Here is a 22,197-nt window from a genome sequence, read left to right as displayed (position 1 = left end):
CACAGTCTTACTATACAGCTCTGGTTAGCCTGGAACTTGTTATGCGGATCTCATATGTATGGAAATTCACCTGCCTCCCTATCTCCCTCTGCCTTCTGGCTGCTAGGATTAAAGGTCAGCGCTGCTATGCCCAGCTAGATTTTCATCTTACGTATGTTTTAATCTTTTTGTGTATGTGTGTGAGAGTGTGTGCACATATTTATATGCACCTTGGGCATGCAGATGCCCAATAGAGGCCACAAGAGGACGCTGGATGCTTTGTACCTGGAATTGCAGGCAATTGTCAGTCATGAGATGCGGGTGCTTGTTTGGAACTGAGCATGGATTCCCTGCCAGAGCAGTGAGTGTTCTTAAGCACTGGGCCATCTCTCCAGCCTTTAGGCTTTCATCTTCAACACAGTTTGTAAAGTTCTGACATAAGATAGATATCAAAAGAAATACACGGAAATAAGACTAACTTAGAGAAAATAAATATATTATTAACATCAGCAGCAGCAACTCCACCATCGTTATCATGCTTGAAGATATTAGAGGGGATGTTTGCCTTTGAAACAAAGAAATCATAAAATAGTATCTCCATAAGGCTAAGATGCCTGGAGGATTAAGGCACTTGCTGCCAAGCCTGACACAGTGGAAGGAGAGATACAATTCTTGCAAGGAATCCTCTGACCTCCACACGAAGCATGGTACAGGTGTGCCTTCTCTACCCCCAATCGCCTCACACCTTTTTAGGACAAATCTATGTAAAAGCTGAAAAATGGTGTCAAGGACATGGAAGAGCTGGATTTGTGCTACACCGTGTTGGGAATGTCAGAAGTGTGACAGCTATGGAGGGCGTTCCTGCAGTCTGATCAGCGACCTCACTTCTGTATGTATCCAAAAGAGTGAAATCAGGGTCCCAAAGAGTTATCCTGCACCCCACATTTACAGCTGCTTGATTCAAAATAGCCTAGGGGTGAAAAACAGCTCAAATGCTCACTGACAGAGAAAGGGATTACAGAAAATCAGCAGTTTACATAAAATGGAACATTAGTCTTTGAATATGCAGAAATCCTCCAGTGTGGCATGTCTGAACTTGGAAGAGACCATGCTAAGTGAAAGAAGGCAATCCAGAAAAGATGGAGGTAGTAAAATTTTACTCATGAAGTTTCTAAAATAGCCAGTCTCCTAGAAGCAGAAAGTAAAGATTGATAATTGTGGCCTGGAGGAAGGGAAATAGGAATGTCACTGATTAGTCTGCATAAGTTAGAGCTGGAAGGAAATTCCAGAACTCTGTTAGGAAATACGGTTCTTGTAGCTACCAATGTGGCAGTGTAATTTTAATATTTGCTAAAGATGTAAATCTATGTTAAGTATTCTTTCCTCCCAAACAAGCAAGCACAACCCACAGGAGCTTTTGGACTCTCGAGTGAGGTACTTGGTTGTGACAGTGGTTTCGTAGGTGCATGTATTTGTTCAAAGTTTTTGAGTTGTACATTCCAAGTGTATGCATTTGTTTGTGCATCAGTTGTACCATCATAAAAATGTTAGAAATCTGGGCTGGAGAGACAGCTCAGAGTTAAGATTCCTTACTGCTCTTGCAGAGGACTGGAGTTTGGTTCTGAGCTCCCCTATCTTACAGCTCACAACTGCCTGAACTCCATCTCTGCTGGCCTCAACCAATATCTGCACACATGGATGCATATCCATACACACATAAAACTAAAGTGAATCTATAGAAAACAAAATTAAAATGGTAAAACGTATAGTAATTATGTAAGGGTAATATAAAAGATTCACATTTTACATAAGACATATACAAATGTATAATTTTACTAGATTGCATGTAAAAAATAAACATTTAGGGGCTGGGTATGTAGTTCAGTGAGTAGAACATTTGCCTTTCATGTACACAACACTAAAGTTTTTAAGACCAGCACCACTTAAAATTGGGTAATGTAATGGCGGTGTGTGCTACATTTGCTCTTAAGAACAAAAATATGAACAAGAAAACAAACATTTAGATAAAAAGAGCACTTGAAAATTCAAAGTTTGAAGGTAGCCTTTCAGAGCGTGGTGGAAGCGTGGGAAAGAAAGATGAAGGGCTGCAGGATGCACAGCAAAGTGTGGAGACTAAAATTAGGTACCTGAGAGAAACTGCAAGAACGCTGACCAACATTCAGCAGTTAGGTGTGTGCGTGTGTCATATATGTATGTATGTGTGTGTTTATTATGTGTCTGTATATGTCTGCTTGCATGTGTGTGCATGTGTGTTTCTGTGTATTTTACAGAAAGAGAGCAATGTGTGTAGATGAGGAAGGAATGAAAATACTTAAGAAAACTTTTCCAGATCAAAGACAGGAGACGTTGGGATTGAAATATTGCCAAGTTCAGTACGGCAGATGAAGACGGGTGCACACCACCACAGCTTTGTTCCTGTTGCTGTGAAAAGTGCCCTGGTGAATACCAACTTACAGGAGAATTCGTTTTAACCATTAGCAAGGAAGTTGAGGTACGGAAGAATTAAGACAATCGGTCACATTACCTCCGTGGTGAAGAGCACAGACTAATGAATGCATGTACGTTTAATATATTACTCACTTTCTCCACTCAAATACAATTCAGGACCCAAACCCAGGCATTGGTGTAGACTACCATGGGCCAGGTCTTCCTGTAACAACACAATTAATGCAATCCCCTGCAGACCAACCTTTTCAGGTGATTCTAGATTGGATCGAATTGAAAACTAAAACTATCCACCACACTTATCAACACGTATTGTGAAATGTCAGAAGACCTGACCACCAACCCAAAATTCTACTGGTAAAATAAGCCAGGAATCTTGGTTCAAATATGAGGACTGAACACACACAATCACAGGCATTCACAGTAAGAAAACATGTCTGACCTGCAACCCTTATCCAGAAATACAATGGAGGAAAAAAGGAAGACAGGTCCTCCAGGAGTTGGGAGGAGATCATAGGGTTTCCTTAGGGTGGTCGTGAAGGTGGACAGCAGCTGCAGACAGACCTAGAAGTCAATCAGCCAAAGCACTTCCAAAGGGCCTGGGCAAACTTAAGACAATGGGAGGAACTGAATGCTCTCAGGTTTGTTCAGTTGGCAAGCCTTCGGGTTGAGTAAGTAGTACCAGCGTTTAACAGGTATGTTAGTTTGCTAAAGCAGAACAGGGAATGGTTGGCTGAAAAAGAAAAGAAAATCCGTCATGGTTGTAGAGGTGATGTCTGGGGCTAAGAAGCGGGTGGGAGTGGTTTTAGTTCTTGGGCCCCTCCTGACTTGTAGAGGCCATCTTCCTCCAGTCTCACAGGGGCTTCCCCCTGTGCATATGAAGCATCCCTTTGTGAGTCTTAATCTTCTCTTTTATACAATTGCCAGCCATATTGGATTAGGGCCCACCCTTAATACCCCATTTAACTTAATTACTTCTAAATGCCCTATCTCCAATACACTCATTCACTCAGGATCAGGGATCAGGACTTCTCCATATGAATGCAGGGAGACACAATTCAGCCCTAAAGGGGGAAAATCAAACAAATAAGAACTCCAGGGAGTCAGAAGCACAATAAAGGAAAACTGGAGGATAATACATGGTTTAGCTCTGAAAAGCATACTTTGTCTTAACAATATAATGAGCGAATATTGATTTAACTGAAATTACAGTAAACCACATCAGGAGACCAGGAAGTGGGAAGTATGTATGTGTGTGGCATTAGTGGGACAAAAAAGAGAAGAACCAAACCCTCACGTTCCTTAGTGGGAGCAAATAGCTGCTGTGCAAAAGAGAAATGACAAGAAATAGCAATGCCAACCAGCGTGGATTTGGCAGAAGTGCTGGTAGTGGGGAAGCATCACAAAGAAGAACTGAAAGGTGTGCATTTGAGGACAGCAGACGGGGCAAGCCACTGGTCCGGCTGCTGATCTGCAGAACTACCTAATCCTGTAAACTTTTGCTCTGAGTACGTAGTGGATCCCAAGGTCCAAATGAGGATCAGAAGGAGAGAGAACATGAAGGAAGTCAGGATCACGAGGGGTGCGTCCACCCACTGAGACGGTGGGACTGATCTAATGGGAGCTCACCAAGGCCAGCTGGACTGGGAGTGTTGGAGCATGTGATCAAAATGGACACTCTGAACGTGGCTGGCAATGAAGGCTGACTGAGAAGCCAAGGACAATGGCACTGGATTTTTATTTTACTGCATGAACTGACTTTGTGGGAGTCTGGTTTGTTTGGATGCTCACCTTTATAGACCTGGATGGAGTGGGGAGGATCTTGGACTTCTCACGGGGCAGGGAACCCTACTGCTCTTAGGACTAGAGAGGGAGGGGGAAGTGGGGAAGGGGAGGGAAAAGGGAGGCAGGGAGGAGGTGGAAATTTTTAATAAATAAAATAAAAATAAAAAAATAAAATTCTAATTAACCCAATTAAAAAAATAAAAAATAGAAATCTGCTCAAAGGGGCAGAAGGCTGAGTAAGGATTTAGTCGAGACTGCTTGTGTGAGTGTTTTCATTAGCGCTCCATCTACCTGTCAGCGTTCATCGTCCTGGTGTCTGCAGCAGCCAAGGATGCAGCACTTTGCAGGACCCGTTCTAAAGGGATTATGGAATCTGAGCAGCGCTGACTGAGCGTGGCTCTCCCAAGCCTTCAGTTCCACATCCAGCCATGAAATAGTTGCTCTTTCTGGGACATTCTCTCAGGAATCATTATTTCTTCTGTTTCTGTTCCTTTAAATTTTTTATCTAATAAAACTTGAAAGATACCATAAATTTGCAGAATCTAACCTCTTCTACATAATTCCAAGGCTTCCTAATCAAGTAATTCTTCATAGAAATTAGAGTGCACTTTCTGTCAGATAAGATACTCTCTTCCCCAGACTTCCTGCGTGTACGCATGGACAGGATCCAGACCAAGCCATTACAGATAGCCACCTGTACTTCAATCAGTAAACAACAAGACAAAATATTGAATTAACTCTTATGGCAGCAGAGAAGAGACAATTTGTCCATAGCAGTGAGCGTGGTGGCAGTGTGGACAGTTGGGGCACAGTGGCTGGTGCTGCGGACACCAACAGTGCAAGAAGCATGGGCTTGTGTGGCTCTGTTTGCAGAAATCCACCCTCCAATCTGGTTCTTAATTTTCTCCATGGTTGCATTTGATCCTGAGAATTTTCTGAAGTTTATTTCTAAACCTCATAATCTCCACCCAGTATCTTTTCAATAAGTACTTTCCCTGCTTAAATCAGGAGGATAATACTTCAATTCACTTGCATCAGTGACCATGTGAAGAAAAATCCTTGACTGTGAAGTCTAATAAATAAGAACTAAGACATCAAATTAACAAAAGGAAAATGTTGAGGAAAATATCCCTGACTTACTTTCCTCAAGGTTATAATTGATGACCAAGACATGTCATTTGTAAGTCACCAACAAACTGGAATTTTGCATTTATGAGAAAATTGTAAGGTTTTAATTTACTCATCCTTCTAAAAAGCAGGCAATACCATGCTGCTGAAATCTATTGGCAAGACAGCGAGGAAAAACAAACAAAAGCCCCTGACTTTGTTGTAGTAGTAGAGGGAGATTGGATAAATAAACACGCACACACAGTAAGTAAATTGCAAACTATAGAGTAAGTGGATAAATGTTGTGGGAAAAGGCCTGGAGATGGAGAAGAGGGGGTGTTGCTGTTGGGAGAGTTGGCTTCCAAGTAGGGATGCTTAGAAAGCCTCTGTGAAGGAGGCCGAGAGAAGGTTAGCACGTGTCAGACCAGCACTGCGAGGAGCCAGGGGTAGACAGACAGAGACAGGATGGTGCCTGGAACGGCTGGACCAGAGTTCCATGGCCAAGTGATAGCTGGGACCTCCCTGTTCAGTACCATTTCTGCTCCCTTGAGCATTTAGTGGAAGTGACAAGAAGCTGTCTGGATTTGAGCAGAGGTGTGACCTGTTTGCACTTAGGTTTCCTGAGGCCATCTTTTGCTGTTGTTGTTTGCTTGTTTTTTTTTGTTTGTTTGTTTTGTCCTATTGAGTGGTTCTTTGTAGTGGGGGGCTATACCCCCCATGTCCCCAAGGAGTAACTGAGTATGTGAAAACAATTTTGGTTGTAATTCGTGGCAGGGAATGTCCTAGAAACCAATGCACAGAGGCCATGGATGCTGTTTAATGTCTTAAGATGGCCAACTTCACCTTCAAGAGTTACCTAGCTCAGAAAACCAGTAACATCATGGCTAAGAAACCCTGGGAGCAAAGACTCCCAGACCAGAGGCTAAACAAAGTGGTGACGGTCTCAGAAACTCTGCATTCATGTGCAAACCAACTTATTTATGTTTGAATATTGAAATACCAGTATTTCTTAAAGTAGGATTTTAAGTATCAGAGAAGAATCTCTTAAAATTTTAATTATTTAAATTCTTTTTAAGTCATCATTCAGTTACCCGCAGATGTGATGACTTTGCTTGCCTTTGTAGCTGTGTAAAACTCCACTCTGCACAAATATCACATTCTTTTTCCATTCGTTAGTTGACTTCCATGATGGCTGCATAGGTTGCATTTACACTAGCACTGGATGAGGTCCCCTTTCCCAACATCCTTACTAGCATTTTCCATCGTATATTTTCCTAATGATAGCCATTCTTACTAGAGTGTGGGAAAATCTTACAGAAACTTAAATTTGAGTTTTGTTTGAGAGAATTTTCATAATAGGACATATAGGAGGGAAATGAATTAAAAACTAATATTCACCTTAGGTTCCTAAATTCATTTCTACAGTGTTTCTGCCTAATGAATTAAAACAGTCTATTCATTTTATCCAGGTTTAAAGCATATAAACTTAAAAAAATTAAATTTGATCCAGGTAGTGGTGGCATATATCTTTAATCCCAGGACTTGGGAGGCAGAGGCAGGTGGAGCTCTGTGAGTTTGAGGCCAGCCTGGTCTACATGAGAGCTAGTTCCAGGACAGGCTTCAAAAACTACAGAGAAACCCTGTCTCAAAAAAGCAAAATAAATGAATATTTTCACTTACCCCCCTCCTATTTGGAAATTACTGAAATTTTATGTAAGCACTTTCCAAAAATAAATTATAGTTCTTTCTTTAAAAATGGAGAGATGGCACTGCAGTTCCGAGCTCTGGCTGTTCTTCCAGAGGACCTGGGTTTGGTTTCCAGCTCCCTTGCGGTGACTCCCATGATGCGGGAGAATTGTCTGTATTCTGTCAATCACATTTTAATAAAACGCTGATTGGCCAGGCAGGCAGTATAGGTGGGAAAACCAGACAGGAAGTAGAGGTGATGTAATGAGAACAGGAGAATTCTGGGAAGCAAGGAGGTTCCTCTGCCACTCCTGCGCAGACCACCGAAGAGGCAGCATGTAACGTGCCCAGCTGAGAAAGGTACGGAGCCATTATGGCTAACATAGATAAGAATAATGGGTTAATATAAGTTATAAGAGTTAACAAGAAGCCTGACCTAATGGGCCAATCAGTTTATAATCTTATGGAGTCTTGTGCGTGATTTTCTTTGGGGCCTGCCTGCTGTGGGGTACTGGGCAGAACAGATACCCCAACAAGCCAGCCCCCACATACTGCATATGGCACCCAGACGTGGATAACTGAATCCACAGAAAGCCTGAGAAAGCTTGGAAAAGAATAGAGTAAAGCATGTTTTCTTGGTATGGTAGCAGCAATTTCTCAGGTCTGCTCTGCTTGCTAGAGGCAAGCAAGTGCTCTCATCTAAGAGAGGCTTCCTGACTCAGCTTTAGCTGCAAAACTTTGCAGCTCTTTTAAAAGGTCCTGCCACGAAACACTTAGCTAGTATTGATGAAAAGCTGAACGCATGCTTTTCGGTTTTCGGTCATAGCAGGAAAAAAGTTGCGCTGTTTTAAAGTGCTGGTTTTCTGGGCTGTCCTGCCAGGGCAAACTCTGACTCTTTCAGGCAGGCAGTCCAACTGAGTGTGGTCTGTGAGCAGAATGCTGCAGCTTGCTGGCAAGGACCTTGAAACGCCATAGAGTTGTGGCAGTGAACACAGCTCTGGCTGGTATCTCAGTCATGAGACTGGAGAGCTGGGGAGTGGGCTGGATCTAGCCATCAAAGCCACTGCTCTCCATATTGCTTAGTAAATTAAAGGCTCATGTGATCAGAAAAAGAAAAATATACAGTAAAGAGAGATTCAAAGAAGAAGAAAACCTCTAAATGGTTTACAGTGTGTATATGCAGACTGAAAGTTAAAGTTCTTAAAGTTAAAAGGAAAGAAAGAGAGTAGTTGGGTGTGGTGGTACACACCTTTAATCCCAATGCTTGGGAGGCAGAGACAGACAGATCTTTGAGTTCAAGGTGTGGTAGCACACACCTTTAATCCTAGCACTGGGGAAGCAAAGACAAGTGGATCTCTGAGTTCAAGGTGTGGTAGCAAACACCTTTGAGCCCAGTACTGGGGAGGCAGAGACAGAAGGATCTCTGTGAGTTCAAGGACAGCCTGGTCTACAGAGTTATTCCAGGACAAAAATATACAGCGAACCTGTATCTAAAAGTAAAAGTAAAAATAAAAGAAATAAAGGTTAAAGTAAAGCCACATAAAGATGGAAAATACACAGAGAATCTTGATACTGTATACTATTATGCTCTCTTTGAATTGTTTGAATGCTGAGGAAGGAGCAACAGCTGCTAAAAGACTTTTGTTTATAAATGCTGCTGAAATAACCCAAGATAGGTATTTTGAAAATACCTTGGCTTCAAAACTGAAGTCAAAAGGTATGTTACTTTGGAGAAGAGATTTTGCTTTTGTTTCCACAGAAAATGAGAGGTTGTGGATTCATTCTGAGTTAAGAAAAATCCAGTATGATCAAGGAAGGCCACCTGAGAAATCTCCAACAGGAACAGATGGCCCAGATGTCTGAGTTCTACATCGATAACAGATTCAAGACTGTCGCCTGAGATGATCAAGACTCCCAGGATATTCCAGTCAGGACTTGATGATAATTCTAAATTTTCTTTAGGTCCCCATAAGATTATCAGCGCCCCCAACCAGCAGGAAGTAGCCTGAAATACTACGCCCACATTCCCAATAAATGGACTGTGGGTATTTTCCTTTTAAAAAAAAAAAAGAGGGAAATGATGCGGGAGAATTGTCTGTATTCTGTCAATCATATTTTAATAAAACGCTGATTGGCCAGGCAGGCAGTATAGGTGGGAAAACCAGACAGGAAGTAGAGGTGATGTAATGAGAACAGGAGAATTCTGGGAAGCAAGGAGGTTCCTCTGCCACTCCTGCGCAGACCACCGAAGAGGCAGCATGTAACGTGCCCAGCTGAGAAAGGTACGGAGCCATTATGGCTAACATAGATAAGAATAATGGGTTAATATAAGTTATAAGAGTTAACAAGAAGCCTGACCTAATGGGCCAATCAGTTTATAATCTTATGGAGTCTTGTGCGTGATTTTCTTTGGGGCCTGCCTGCTGTGGGGTACTGGGCAGAACAGATACCCCAACAAGCCAGCCCCCTCATACTACACTCCCAGCATCTACAACTCCAGCTCCAGAGGATCTGGTGCCCTGCATGCATGTGGTACAAATGTACATGTAGGCAACTGCACACATGTAGTACACCTGTACATGTAGGCAACCTCACACATGTAGTACACCTGTACATGTATGTAGGCATCTGCATGCATGTGGTACATGTGTACATGTAGGCAAGGGACCCAAATACGTAAAACAAGTTCTTTGAAAAGTAACGACTAGGTATATAATGCTCATCTCCATGGATTTCACAGCAGTACAGTGAGCTTTATGTTGGTTATTTGTGTTGATTTTCTTTTTTTTTATCTTTTAAACATTTAGCAAAATGTAAGTCAACAAAATCGACAAAAGTATTGTAGTTAATGTCCTAAGGTAAGAGAAATTCTTCATAAAAGCGTAAATTATGTGGGACTTGTACGGTTGATTTTTTTATTAGTAACTCATATTAAAGAAGGGAGGGTTCTTGTAATTATTTTCTGGAAAAGGCGAGGTGTTTCCAAATGGGTAATGGCATATATCCAAACTCATTGCCAAATAAATCTGAGGCACATCTCCCAAATTTCTGTGGTCTGGGTACCTACTCAATTATCAATCAATAGGAAACTCGTGTTAGCTTGGTTCATTCCCCAGTCCCAAGAGCAGTTAAAATGTGTCGGGAGGATTGACCTTTCCACGTAACACAAGCTAAGTCATCATGTGTTTCTTCGAGAAAAAGCAAGTGATTTTAAAAAGAACGCAGTCCATTGAACATAACAAAATTCGAAAAAAGGCCTCAGTCTCTCTATGCTGCCCACCCTGCCTTAAGCTCTTAAAAAGAAAGAAAATGTCAACAGACACGAAGCCCCTTCCTTTCTGCGCATTGCCTCTGTGGGACCACGGTATGAAGACGCAGCGGGTGGCTGGAGTTCGGACAATCCCGGCGCACAGAGCGCCAAGAACCATCACAGAGTCCCTAATCCTGTCTCTCCCCTTCGACAAAGTGCAACATTTGTACATGTCTGTCTTTCAAAACGGGCCGCCACCAGGGACCACACTGCAAACAGGGATGAGTCACTGTTGCCGCGCCCGGAGAGTTCCATCTTGTTTTAATCAGAGGTCGTGTGCTGTGACCCAGGATAAGTTCTGGCAGGGTGCTTAGGAGAGTTTTGAATTTTAATACCCTTAAGTAGTACATCTACTTTCCATTTCGGTTATTTGCTGCCGGAGCCTTGGAGGTATTTTTATGTTTTTCCTCCAAGAAATTACTTCAAGATTAAGAGACAGACTGATGCTTACAGTTAATACTGAAAGCAATTTCATTTTCCATTTCCACCCAGTTGGTTTAAAAAAAAAAAAGTCAATGACATACTGAAATGTTTTCATAAACATAGCTGTTTAAAGAGCCAGTGTTGTGAGTATGGACTTCTCCACAAAGGCAGCTCGCTGTCGGGAAAAAATTACCAACCTTTTGACTACTGGTGTTTGGAAATCTAAATTAAAAATGCTAAGATTGAGATATCAGTGGATAATGAACAAAAGCCAGGCTGTTGGAAAGCCACACTTAAGGCGAAAACCATCTTCTGACTAGTTAACTGCAATTACTGTTTGGGACCGAGTGTTAGTTGATTCTGCTCTTTTGCTTGGAAGGAGTTGGGAACCCCCACACTGAGGACATTTCTAGGAGGGCAGGGTGGTAACACTTAATTCTAAACCACAGCCTCTAATGGAGGCTTTGTAGATCACATTTCTGACCTGGAGAATTATTTGCCAAAGTTAGAGACACGGCTGTGTGGTGCCCGATGCTTTCTGATGAAGCTAAATTCATTTCACTAACAACTGGGCTCACTGACTCCTTTTCCTTTGACTGAAAGACAAAGGCCTGCGCATCTGGGGAACTGAGTGTGAGAGCGCATGAAAAAACCTGGCCTGGTCAACGTTCTCAATGTAAAACAAGAGAAGAGCACACAGAACATATTTTAAGATAGAGCTATATGTAATGATTTCCTGAACAGAACTCTGATAGCTCCAGAAATATTAGCAAGAATTTACAAATAGGATGAGAAAATAAGAAACGCCCCGTGAAGTAAAAGAAACAATCACAGAACTAAAGACAGACTGGACTGAGAGAAAGCCCTTGCCAGCTATGCAGCAGAGCGCCAATATACACAACACAGAACCTGCAAAAGGTTACACACCGAAAGGACAAATAATCTAATCAACGAATGCTTCCATAAAGAAACCCAGTCAGTCACAACATACCATGCTATATTGATCAAAAAATGAAAACAAATAATACCTAAGCTCACCTTGACAATACTCACAGCAGATGAATAGGTAAGTAAAATATTTGCGTGTATACACACACACACACACACACACACACACACACACACACACACTATGGTTACAAGAATTCCCAGTAAAATGTTTTCAAACATGATTACAAATTCCTCAACAAGGAGATATAAATTTCATCTCATCAAGGCAGGGTACATGTGTCTGTTTCTGTACCCATGAATGTGCATGTATGTGCAAGGCACCATGTGTGTGTTTGCACGGGTATGTGTTTGCCTGTCTGTAAAGGAAGAGCAATATATGAAAAATGTTTTCATTTATGAAGTTGGTCTAAGACACTGACCAAACGGACTGTAAGATTTTGTATTATTCAGAAAGGAGTGATGTGGCTCCCCAGGCTTTCTTTCACAGAACTTGGGAGGCAAAAATAAAGCTGTGACCTGATAGAATCTCATACATTGCTTTATTCAATAAACCACATGTGCAGATGTCTGATAGATAGGTACCTGATATCTCTGAACCATTTATACATATATTGGCTTGTGTGCTTCTCATTTGAGGTTATCTTGTATAAATAATACTTAATATTCTAAATATTAGCGCCATTAAATTAAGCATAAAATTAAGAGATTTAAGTAACTTAAAGATAAAACGTAACATTACCTTATTATGGTGGAGCCATAAGTATTTTAAATTTTTAAATCTAGAAAGATCAACAACCTCTGTCAGTTGCCTGAAAAGAAAAAAAACATGAATATTAGCAACAATTTATTTGCTTACAGGTAAGGCTGGCCATAATGCTAGTATGGTTTGGGAGGGACCGGCAAGGCCTCTCTATCCTTTCAGAATTGCCGACACACTTACCTTCTCATTTCAAAAGCCCATCATTTGACTTCAGCTTGTGTTGCCAATAAAGTTCATTAGCTGTAGTTACTATGGCAGTTCATTTTAAAATACTTTTCAGGGGATTGAGAAGGGAGAAAAAAATGAAGGGAACACTGGACATTGGTCCTGTAGTAGTGAGACATCATCTAGGAGATGAAGATGGTCAGACACCTGGAGACAAGGGCTGAGGAGCGGACTTTGGGACTCACTCATCTCCTGGTGACTACATTGCCCACTTGTCTTGACCGTCCAGGTAGCCTTGGTTACCATGGTTGATGTGCTCACACGACAGATGTGGTCTGGTCTGGGCAGATGAGCTGATGAAAGAGGGTGGCGTCTCTGAGGAGAGGTGGCCATTTGGGAGTTCTTAGATCGCTTCTGAGTTCTTAGAGTAGAAATTTTGGCTATCAAGCATTTAAGCTTGCATGTTGTTTTCCTCTTTCAAACCTTGCAGAATCCATAGTATGCAGGACATGTAATAAACACTCAGTGGTCGTATTAAAATACTACTATGTTACACAGATAAACTCATTCATGGCAATATCTGCCACAATTCTCTTTAAACTTTAAAAGGATTTTGGAGTCACAGAATCTATACGTAGCCCAGATGGGACTTGAACTCAGTCCTCTTTCCTTGACCTTCCAAGTGCTGGAATTACAGGTGTGTGCAACTCCCAGCCACTCACAGTTACGTTTGTCACGCAATTCCAAGGAACTAAATTGTTTTCTGATTTTTTATGAGACAATGTCTTCCTGTCTAGATCAGGCTGGCCTTAAACCTGCAATCCTCCTGCCTCAACCTTCCAAATAGGTAAACCATCACGCCTGATAAAAGTTTTAAAGCATGTAAATGATATTTCTAAACAAAACAAGCCCTTCTCGCTGCCTTTTGTATAGGAAAATTTCAGTCTAAGAAAAGAGGAGGGGTACAAATATAGATTTTCAGAATGATTTTTAAGACTATTTTGTTTTGAAATTACAATGACAACAGTTCTCCCTCCAAGCCCTCTTAAATACCTATCCGTGCTCTTTCAAATTCATAGCCTCTTTTTCAGTACCTGTCATTGTACGTGTACAATGTTACAGTTACAGATACAACCTCACAGCAAACTTCCCAATCCTCTGACTGTTACAATCCTCCCACCCCTGCTGCCATATTCCCTGAGCCTTAGGCATGGGAATTTTATTGAGACTGGGCTCCACAATAGTGAAATTCACTTGGTTGTGATTTTCTGTTGTGGTCTCCATCAGTTGCAAAGAAAAGTTTCCTTAGTAAGGAAGACTCTGCTGACCTGTGGGTCTAAGGACAAATGTTTACAGATTGATGTTAGGAATTGTTCTCTTTTAGTAAACTACAGGCTGTAAATATTCCTCCAAGAATTATGACATCATTAGCACTGAGGAGCTAGCTAGGTTTCCATTACCAGGCATGGTCCCCCATTTGTTGAGTGTGTATTACGTCCAAATAGATAGCTGTGCTTATCACCAAGGTTTGTCAGCCACTGCTGCACCCTTAGGGTTATTGTTCAAAGTTGGTTGTTGAGTGATTGATAGGCATCACAGGTGGGTAGGACTGTTGGTGGCCTCCCTCATTTGAAATCATGCATGGTGCTTTCTGGTCCCATGAAAGCTGGTGCTTAGGGATTCCAGCTCGGGTTCCAGTCCAAGGGCTGTGTCTCTGAACTGCATCATGATTTGAGTTGTTTGTTGTGAACTGCTTGATAAGGGTGCTGAAAACTGAATTCAGGCCCTCTGCAAGAACACTGTGCACTCTTGACTGCCACACTATCTCTGCCCACAACCTGTAAAATTATTACTCCATTTTCCTCACTCACTCACTCTCTCTCTATGTGTGTGTGTAATTTTCCTAGAGTCATTTTAAAATAAGGCTTATGATTTAAGAGTGAGAGCCCTACTCTCATTCCTATATAGTTCAATATCCATAGAGTTCAAATTAATTTTCTTCTGCAAATCACAATACCACTTTCACACTAAGGAGATTAAGTTTAATTCAGCAATGTAAATCATCAAATAAATTATTCACACCCTACTCACCTACTTTTCCTTTATAGTTTGTTTCTATCTATCTCATCATATTTATATATTTTATTCAGTTGATATTACTCTTGTCATCTTGAGTTTACATTTGCCCAGCTCTTCTCCATTAACATATTTCCAATTTGAAAAGCCCCAGGCAACTGGCCGGCCAAGCGCTCCACATTCTTGATTTATCTTACAGTTTCCTAACTCTTCTATTCCAGGTATATCACTTCTTAATGGAAATTCTGGGCTCCATTGGAAGTTAAATGATGTCAGTTTGCCATCAAACTCTTGGTAAAGCTAAGTCCTGTTATTTCAGGCGTGCCAGGACTCTATTGTAAAAGAGAAGATTTTATAAAGAGGTAACATGCAGGGCTCCACTCAGACTCCATGTGAAACTCTTGCTCCCCACACCATCATCGCCTTCAATCGGTGATCCCTACCAGATTTGGGATTGCAAAACTTTTTCTTCTCATAAGAGCACCTGCTCCCCTCTCTCTCTCCTTTATTTTCTGCCTCCACCATCTTTGGGTTTATGTACTCTTTCGCACACGGTTTCCCTGATGCAACAACACATACCTGCTGTCTCCAAAGCTACTTTCAATTGGGGGATGGACAGCACTAATACATCTTCCCTCATTGTAGTTGGCATTTCTTTTCTCTAGGAAGGCGTCCTTAGAACATGGCATAGCCTGACCATGGCAGTGTCAGTGATTGGTAGCGTGTCAACTTCAACTCTCCCCACGACATAATAAAAACAAGTTCTGAGTACAAGTGTAAAGACCTTGAGCCTCACTTTGGGAATTTCCAATAAATTTTAATCCATGAGTGTAGTATCAATAAGTCCAGCCATCCCTATCAGATTTCTTAGAGTAGTAATATCAGTGATGAAAATCTGGTTATTACATCATGTGACAAAGTGATTCATTTTTGTGAAAACAGTTTCAAGCACAAGCCTGCCGTGGATCAATAATCAGTTGTTATATTTTAAGGTGAGGCCATTCAAGACCAGGAGATGTAAATCTACTACTAATGATGCTCTTGCGTGTGCTGACAAGTTACCAGGAGACATTGATAAGATACTGTCTCTCTAAAGGCAACAGGGACTTAAGCAAAATACCCAGCTAGCCTAGTTTATGCAAGTCGACTGTGAAATATTTTTTGCCCCCACTCCATTGTCCTCTAGATAAGAGAACTGCTAATCACTCATAGCCAAGGATCACTATTTCTAATGTTTCAGTGTTTTGAATCTATTCTTTTTATCTACCCACTCTTATGCTGAGTTGTATCCCATTGTGGAGTGGCCTTCTTGCTGCCTCACGACATGGTGAAGACACGTGTGGGCAGGGGAGCAAACTTGCTTTCATGAGCACTCCCTCCTGAAACAACAAGACTGTTGTGGTGACACCACCATTAACCTGTGAATGCGGTGCAGAGCTCTCAGGGGGCCAACATGCTCTCAGTGGTCTTGCGTCTCCGCACCACTGCGTTAGGGACTTAATATTTAACCTATGAATTCTGGGAGATGCATATGAATCAGGGCCGTGTTGTTGCTATTAAAATGCAAACAGTGACCATGCAGGATGTTGCTTAGTGGCCAGTAGAAATACGGTATGGTCAAAGTCCAGCCATATGCTTTATTTCCTCTCGCTCTTGTCCCCGGGGTCTGTCGCAGACACTAGGGTTTCTGTGTTATGTAGAACACCTCTTTGATGTAAAGAAAAAGGTTTTTTTCTGCTTGCTAACAAATTAATGTAAGTGGTTTTAGGGGTTATCTTACAATAATGGTTTTTATATTATGGGAACAATAGGTTACTATTCATAACAGTAGCAATAATATTAATTGTCCTAATGATAACTGAGTGCTTGCCATGTGCCAGATCCTTCTGTGGTTTCTAATTCTGCTACATGTCACAAGCAGCCTGAAATAGGTTGCATTACTATATAAGTGTAGGATTGCCTAATGAAGTAAAATAGTACTGAGTTAATATTTGCAGTTTTTGAGAAGTAACAAGTATTGTCAGGGACAGAATGATACTAAAAATCATTCATCACTTTTCTAAAATTACTATTTAACTCGTGTTCTATTAGTTTTTAGATGTGATAGTCCTAGCAGGAAAGTTCCATAACATCCCAAGATCATCTCGAGTCAGCCTGGCTCAACAACCTCTGATTTTCATGCTTTTCGATGCCTTGCATCTCCAGTGTAAGAGGTGTACTCCAAGAAGGGCTAAAGTCATCAGACTGCAGTCTCCCACCTAGTCCTTGAAGAAGGGGTAATGAAAAAACCTTTGCCTTTATAAGAGATTATAAACCGATACTCCTCTGTGTTGTTCCAGAAAAGCACACTTACTTTTTAGAGAGGAACAGCTCGCAGACATCCGCATCCCTCCTGCGGCCACAGATCTTTACCTGATCTTCAACCGCCTGATAACATATAATTAATCTGTCAAACCACATTCCAATGAGCAAAAATACTGAGACATTTGCAGTCAATAACAATATGTCTATAAGAGATCAAAAGAAAGTCGAATATGGAGGCAAGCACTCTAAATTGATAAATTCCAACACTACAATTATATATTATTTACTCATCTTTGTAGTTGAATCTCATTATTTTTAACCCTAGGCACAGATGTGTAAATAACTTTTAACCAGAAAGGAAGAAAAGAAACACATATGTGTGTGCATATACCATGATTAAGCTGTTAATTCTCCATGAGGTAGGGTATTTTGGTTCTTTAACAATTATTCTTAAATGTTCCTTCATAAATGAAGAATTAGTGTTTGAGAGGGTTCTGTATGTATAGAAAACACCCAGAATCAGGTTGGAGGTAGAAGGAGTAAAACAGAATGTATATTTTTAGGGAAGATCTTTCAAGGGCCCCCTGCAGTATGCTCAGTCCCAATAAGTCCTCAGCAAGTACCAAATAAATGAATAAATGACACTTTTTTCTGAGTACATTAAGGTATTTTCTATTGTATTGCCACAGCCTTTATTTTAAAAGCACAAATCCAGCAGCAGCTCCAATCACCCACTGCTTATATGCTTGTGCATTTCAGTGGCTCTGCTTCTCTGGAGACCAGTAAGAGAAATGGATGTCTAGACATATGCTTTTAAGTAAAAAGTTATTGCCAATGTAATTTGTGTTAGTCCACAGTGTCTGTTTTCTATTAAAAATTTAAATATATATATATATATATATACATACAATATACATATTTCAAACTGAACACAAAGCCTCATGTGATCATGAAGTTTTACTTTCTAGAATATATATTATATATGAGTGTATATATGCTATATACAAAGTGTGTGTGTGTGTGTGTGTGTGTGTGTGTGTGTGTGTGTGTGTATTGAGACAAGGTCTTACATAGTCTTGAACTCCTGGCTGAAAGTGATTCATCTCAGCTTTCTGAGTTGCTGGGGCTGTTGACAATGCTACAGCCTGGCTCAAGGCAATGTATTTTGAAGTGTTTCCATATTATACAATAAATATGTAATAACTTGATAACCATTATTATGCATTTTCAAAAGTTCAGCCACAGAAGAAATAAAGTTTAAAAAGTAAGAGATGAATAGGAACTTGCAAATACCACCCAAAGCTGTAAATTGCTAGTACAATTAATCACTTATACAATTTTTATTATGGAGTGTTTCTTTTCATCCAGTAATTTTATTTGATTGCAGAACAGAGTTTGAATATCAAAGTGCCACCAAGGTGTGCTGTGACATTTTAGGTTTCTTCCAGCCATGGGAGGCAACAGCCCCTCCGGAGCATCACTGGTGGTACACACAGCCCTTCTTTAAGAGGCTTCCAGCATCCTACCCTGATGATTTTGTTGTGAAAACACACACACACACACACACACACACACACACACACACACACAAATTTTACCCTTTTTGCCATCTTCAGATTTATAGCTCTGTAGGATCAGGGACATCCTCACGGAGTTGTATTCACCTGCTGTATATCCACCAGTATTGTCTTCTGCCAGAACCTTCTCTCTGTTTGCACCTGAAGCTCCGCCCTTCACATATAACCCTCCGCACCTACCCCTCAAACTATAACAGGCAGGCATTGCTTCCTGCTTCTATGAGAGTCTCTCTTCTACAGACCTCGAGTAAAGAGACCTCTGCAGCCCTTGTCCATGGGTGGCTGGTTTATTCCAGTCGGCAGAATGTCTTTGCTTTTCATGTGGTAGTATGTATCAGAAATTCACTTTGCAAAGCTCGGCGGCATTCTACTGTATCTATACACTCCTGTGGATAGACAAGCAGATTGATGTGCCTTCTAGCTGTTGCCAGTGACGCCGCTGTGACTGTGGGGTTACAGATACCATGTGAGTTCTCCCTTCCACGCCACTAAGGGAAAGATGCGGAAACGATACAGTGAATCTCCTTAGTTTTCTTGAGAAATTTTCATGTCATTTTCTATGACAGGATGGACGTGGCAGACATTCTTGAAAAGGGAGAGGAGATCCAAACACAATCACCCAGCCACCCATGGAAAACCGTAGTCTGCTTAGTTTAGGCTGTGACCAGTCCGTCGGTTTACCTGATAAAGTTAGGGATACATTCGGCAACATGCCTGATGTCTGTGAGCAAATCTGTCAGTGGGACACGATCAGGGACACCTAGTGAGATGCAGGAAGATGACAAACACTAAGGCTCCAGGAAAGGGGAGACATTGTGATCAAGGAAGAGGGAGGAGAAATTCCTGCTGTTGAGGGTGACAGGTTTCAGGGCAGAACCATGAGACAAGACAAAGCTGGTACAGCCCCCTTCCAAGTCAGTGTAGCAATTTCACAGAAAATTAGGAAACAACCTTCCTCAAGACCCAGCAATACCACTTTTGTACATTCAAAATACACAATTGTACATCCAAAGGATGCTCAATTGTGCCACAAAGACATGTGCTCAGCTATGTTCATAGCAGCATTGTTTGTCATAGCTAGAACCCGGAAACAACCTAAATGCCCCTCGACCAAAGAATGGATAAAGAAAATGTGGTACATTTACACAATGGAGTACTACACAGCAGAAAAAAATAACGACAGCTTGAATTTTGCAGAAAAATTGATGGAGCTAGAAAACATTATTTTGAGTGAAGTAACCCAGACCCAGAAAGAAAATTATCACATGTACTCACTCATAGGTGGTTTTTAAACATAAAGCAAAGAAAACCAGCCTACAAATCACAACCCCAAAAAACTTGGACAACAATGAGGACACTAAAAGAGACTTATGTAGGTCTAATCTACACTGGAAGTAGAAAAAGACAAGATCTCCTGAGTAAAATGGAAGCATGGGGACCTTGGGGGGAGGGTTGAAGGGGAGAGGCAGGGAAGGGAGCAGAGAAAAATGTAGAGCTCAATAAAAATCAATATAAAAAAATAGAGACAAGAACCAGGATTTTGATGGAAGAAGGGACTGAGTACTCCAGAGATAAATGACAAGACCTTAGCACCGCACACCCTTGAGCACAGAGGAAGGGCAGAAGGAAAACAACTGGAAAATAGGTTAAGAAAGGTATTTGGGAATCATATCACGAGGGCTAACTTTGAATTTAGATTTGGAATTTAATTAAGATTTGTGCACTTAATTAGTACCCAAATAACACTTTAATGGGCTTCAATAACTTAACTGAAAACCACACATTTTATGTAAACTGTCACTTGAAATTAACTTAATAGCACATGGTTCACACATTCATCTACACGCATTTGCACAAACTACATTGGAAAATCCAAGTAAGACTGTCTAATGAAGGTCTGCTTCCTCACGTGACAAACACGCTAGCGCTTTTAAACAATGTGTCCTGTGAAGTTATCTCAAAGACTTGTTTCTATTTCTCTGGCTCCCTTCCCTTGATGATACCTAAGGTATAGGCTTAGGTAACTATTGGGGAATGTTACTTTGAACTTAACACTGGGCTGATATGAGCATCTTGCAGGGTCTTTGAACTGGAGAGAGGCTGGGACAAGCTTCCGGAAGATGCCTCTAGCAGCATTGTGCGGTATAGGGTGAGGGGAAGGTACAGGCACGGAGCAAGGCCACCTCTGAGAAATCAAGAATGATTCAGTGACAGGGAATGGGAGTGAGCAGTGGACACTTTCAGATGTTGTGTGGACAGAGACTACAGCAAAGGGAGGTAACAAGGGCAATGAGAAGGTACAGGCAAGGATCGTGATGATGCCATACTGGTAACAGTGTCATGTTGGTTTGCTTGAAGAGGAGAAAAGAGCCCAGAAGGAAGATGCAGCCAGCTGAGGCATGCTTGAGCTTTTGGCCTTGATGAAACATATTCTACAGGTAAGGTGTTCAGAAGAAAACTGTGTGGATGGATGTGGGTCCCATCAGAAACAAGGGTAAATCTGCAGACCTGGTGTGTTACAACAGCCCAGAGGAGAGAAAAGGACACGTAGAAGGTCATGGCAAAGTGCAAATCTGTGGAAAGGACAAGGAGGAAAAGGAACATCGGTGGGAGAAAGCACCCATTGCCACAGTGCGGTCCCAGGTGGGCTCTGTAGGACGGTAGACTTTGGGTCTGCGGCATTGTGCCGAGTGGGAGCTGTTATTTGGGAATGCTGATGAATTTGGGAACAGCTTAGCAGCCTGGTGTGTGTGTGTGTGTGTGTGTGTGTGTGTGTGTGTGTGTGTGTGTGTCTCTGTCTGTCTGTCTGATTTCAGGTTAATTGGTTCTTTATCAAGAAATAATCCACTACAGATTTGCCATGGGAGCTTCCACACAGCAACCTTCGCCACTACCACTCTCAGAATTTAATACGGGAAGACAATGGTTTAAAATCGCCAAACGACTAAATATTGCACTAAAACCTACTGAAAGAAACGTCTTTGAGTATCAGTTCCTGGGCAACACAGCCCAGGTTAGGGTTTAGTGTGGATCCCAAGCGTACCGAAACCCCTGAGGCTGAAGGGACTGAGTGGGGTTTAGCACGCAAAATTCCCCGTACCAGGACACTAGGGGTGGGGTGGTCTCTAGGAGAGCAGAGCGTTGTCAGACCCCCATTGTCCTCCAGCCCCATCCCCATCCCCCTCCCAGGCTGTTCATCTGGTAAGGGAGGCCTTTTTTACCTGGAGACTGCTTTGCAGAGCGTTTTTCTCCTTCTTCTGGGGGCTGGAGCATGGCAAGACGGGCGGCGAGGAGGACTTCTGGTCCCTGGACATCAGGAAAATTATGGCGGTGAGGGGCACTAATAGTCCCCTGGGCTTGGCCAAGGCCTCATTGTCCCCTTCCCACCGTCTTTCAACTAAAGAAAGGCCAGTGCAAATCGGGCAAGATCTGAAGTCAAATCCTGACTTCTATGACGTTCACCGGGTACATCACAGCAACCCCTGTGACCTTTCTCCCGTGAAGTGTGTGGGTTGCAGCGTGCAGGGGCGACAGCGATGCCAGAGAGCAGGAGTGGGTCTGAGGACCACAGCAAGCAGCAGCTAGCAATAATTTCACGGAGTCCAGAT

At 41.8% G+C, this 22,197-nt stretch overlaps 1 protein-coding gene across 1 annotated transcript in view; it reads right to left on the bottom strand.

The window, feature by feature from the left end:
• Lrrc72 (leucine rich repeat containing 72) overlaps positions 1–21,995 on the bottom strand; it is a 45,081-nt gene extending 23,086 nt beyond the window's left edge. Inside the window, exons 1-3 of the mRNA XM_048415899.3 lie at positions 21,811–21,995; positions 17,062–17,135; positions 12,447–12,516 (exon numbers count right to left, since the gene is read on the bottom strand). Of these exons, the coding sequence (XP_048271856.1) occupies positions 12,447–12,516; positions 17,062–17,135; positions 21,811–21,903 (237 nt within the window). The 5' untranslated portion in view covers positions 21,904–21,995. The remainder of the gene's footprint in view (positions 1–12,446; positions 12,517–17,061; positions 17,136–21,810) is intronic.
• Between the last annotated feature and the right edge of the window lie 202 nt (positions 21,996–22,197).

Source organism: Myodes glareolus, chromosome 11 (genome assembly GCF_982192425.1).
Source record: "Myodes glareolus chromosome 11, mMyoGla1.1, whole genome shotgun sequence".
Taxonomy (NCBI): domain Eukaryota; kingdom Metazoa; phylum Chordata; class Mammalia; order Rodentia; family Cricetidae; genus Myodes; species Myodes glareolus.
Note: the sequence above shows the minus strand (reverse complement) of the source record. Positions and strands in the feature narration are given on the sequence as shown.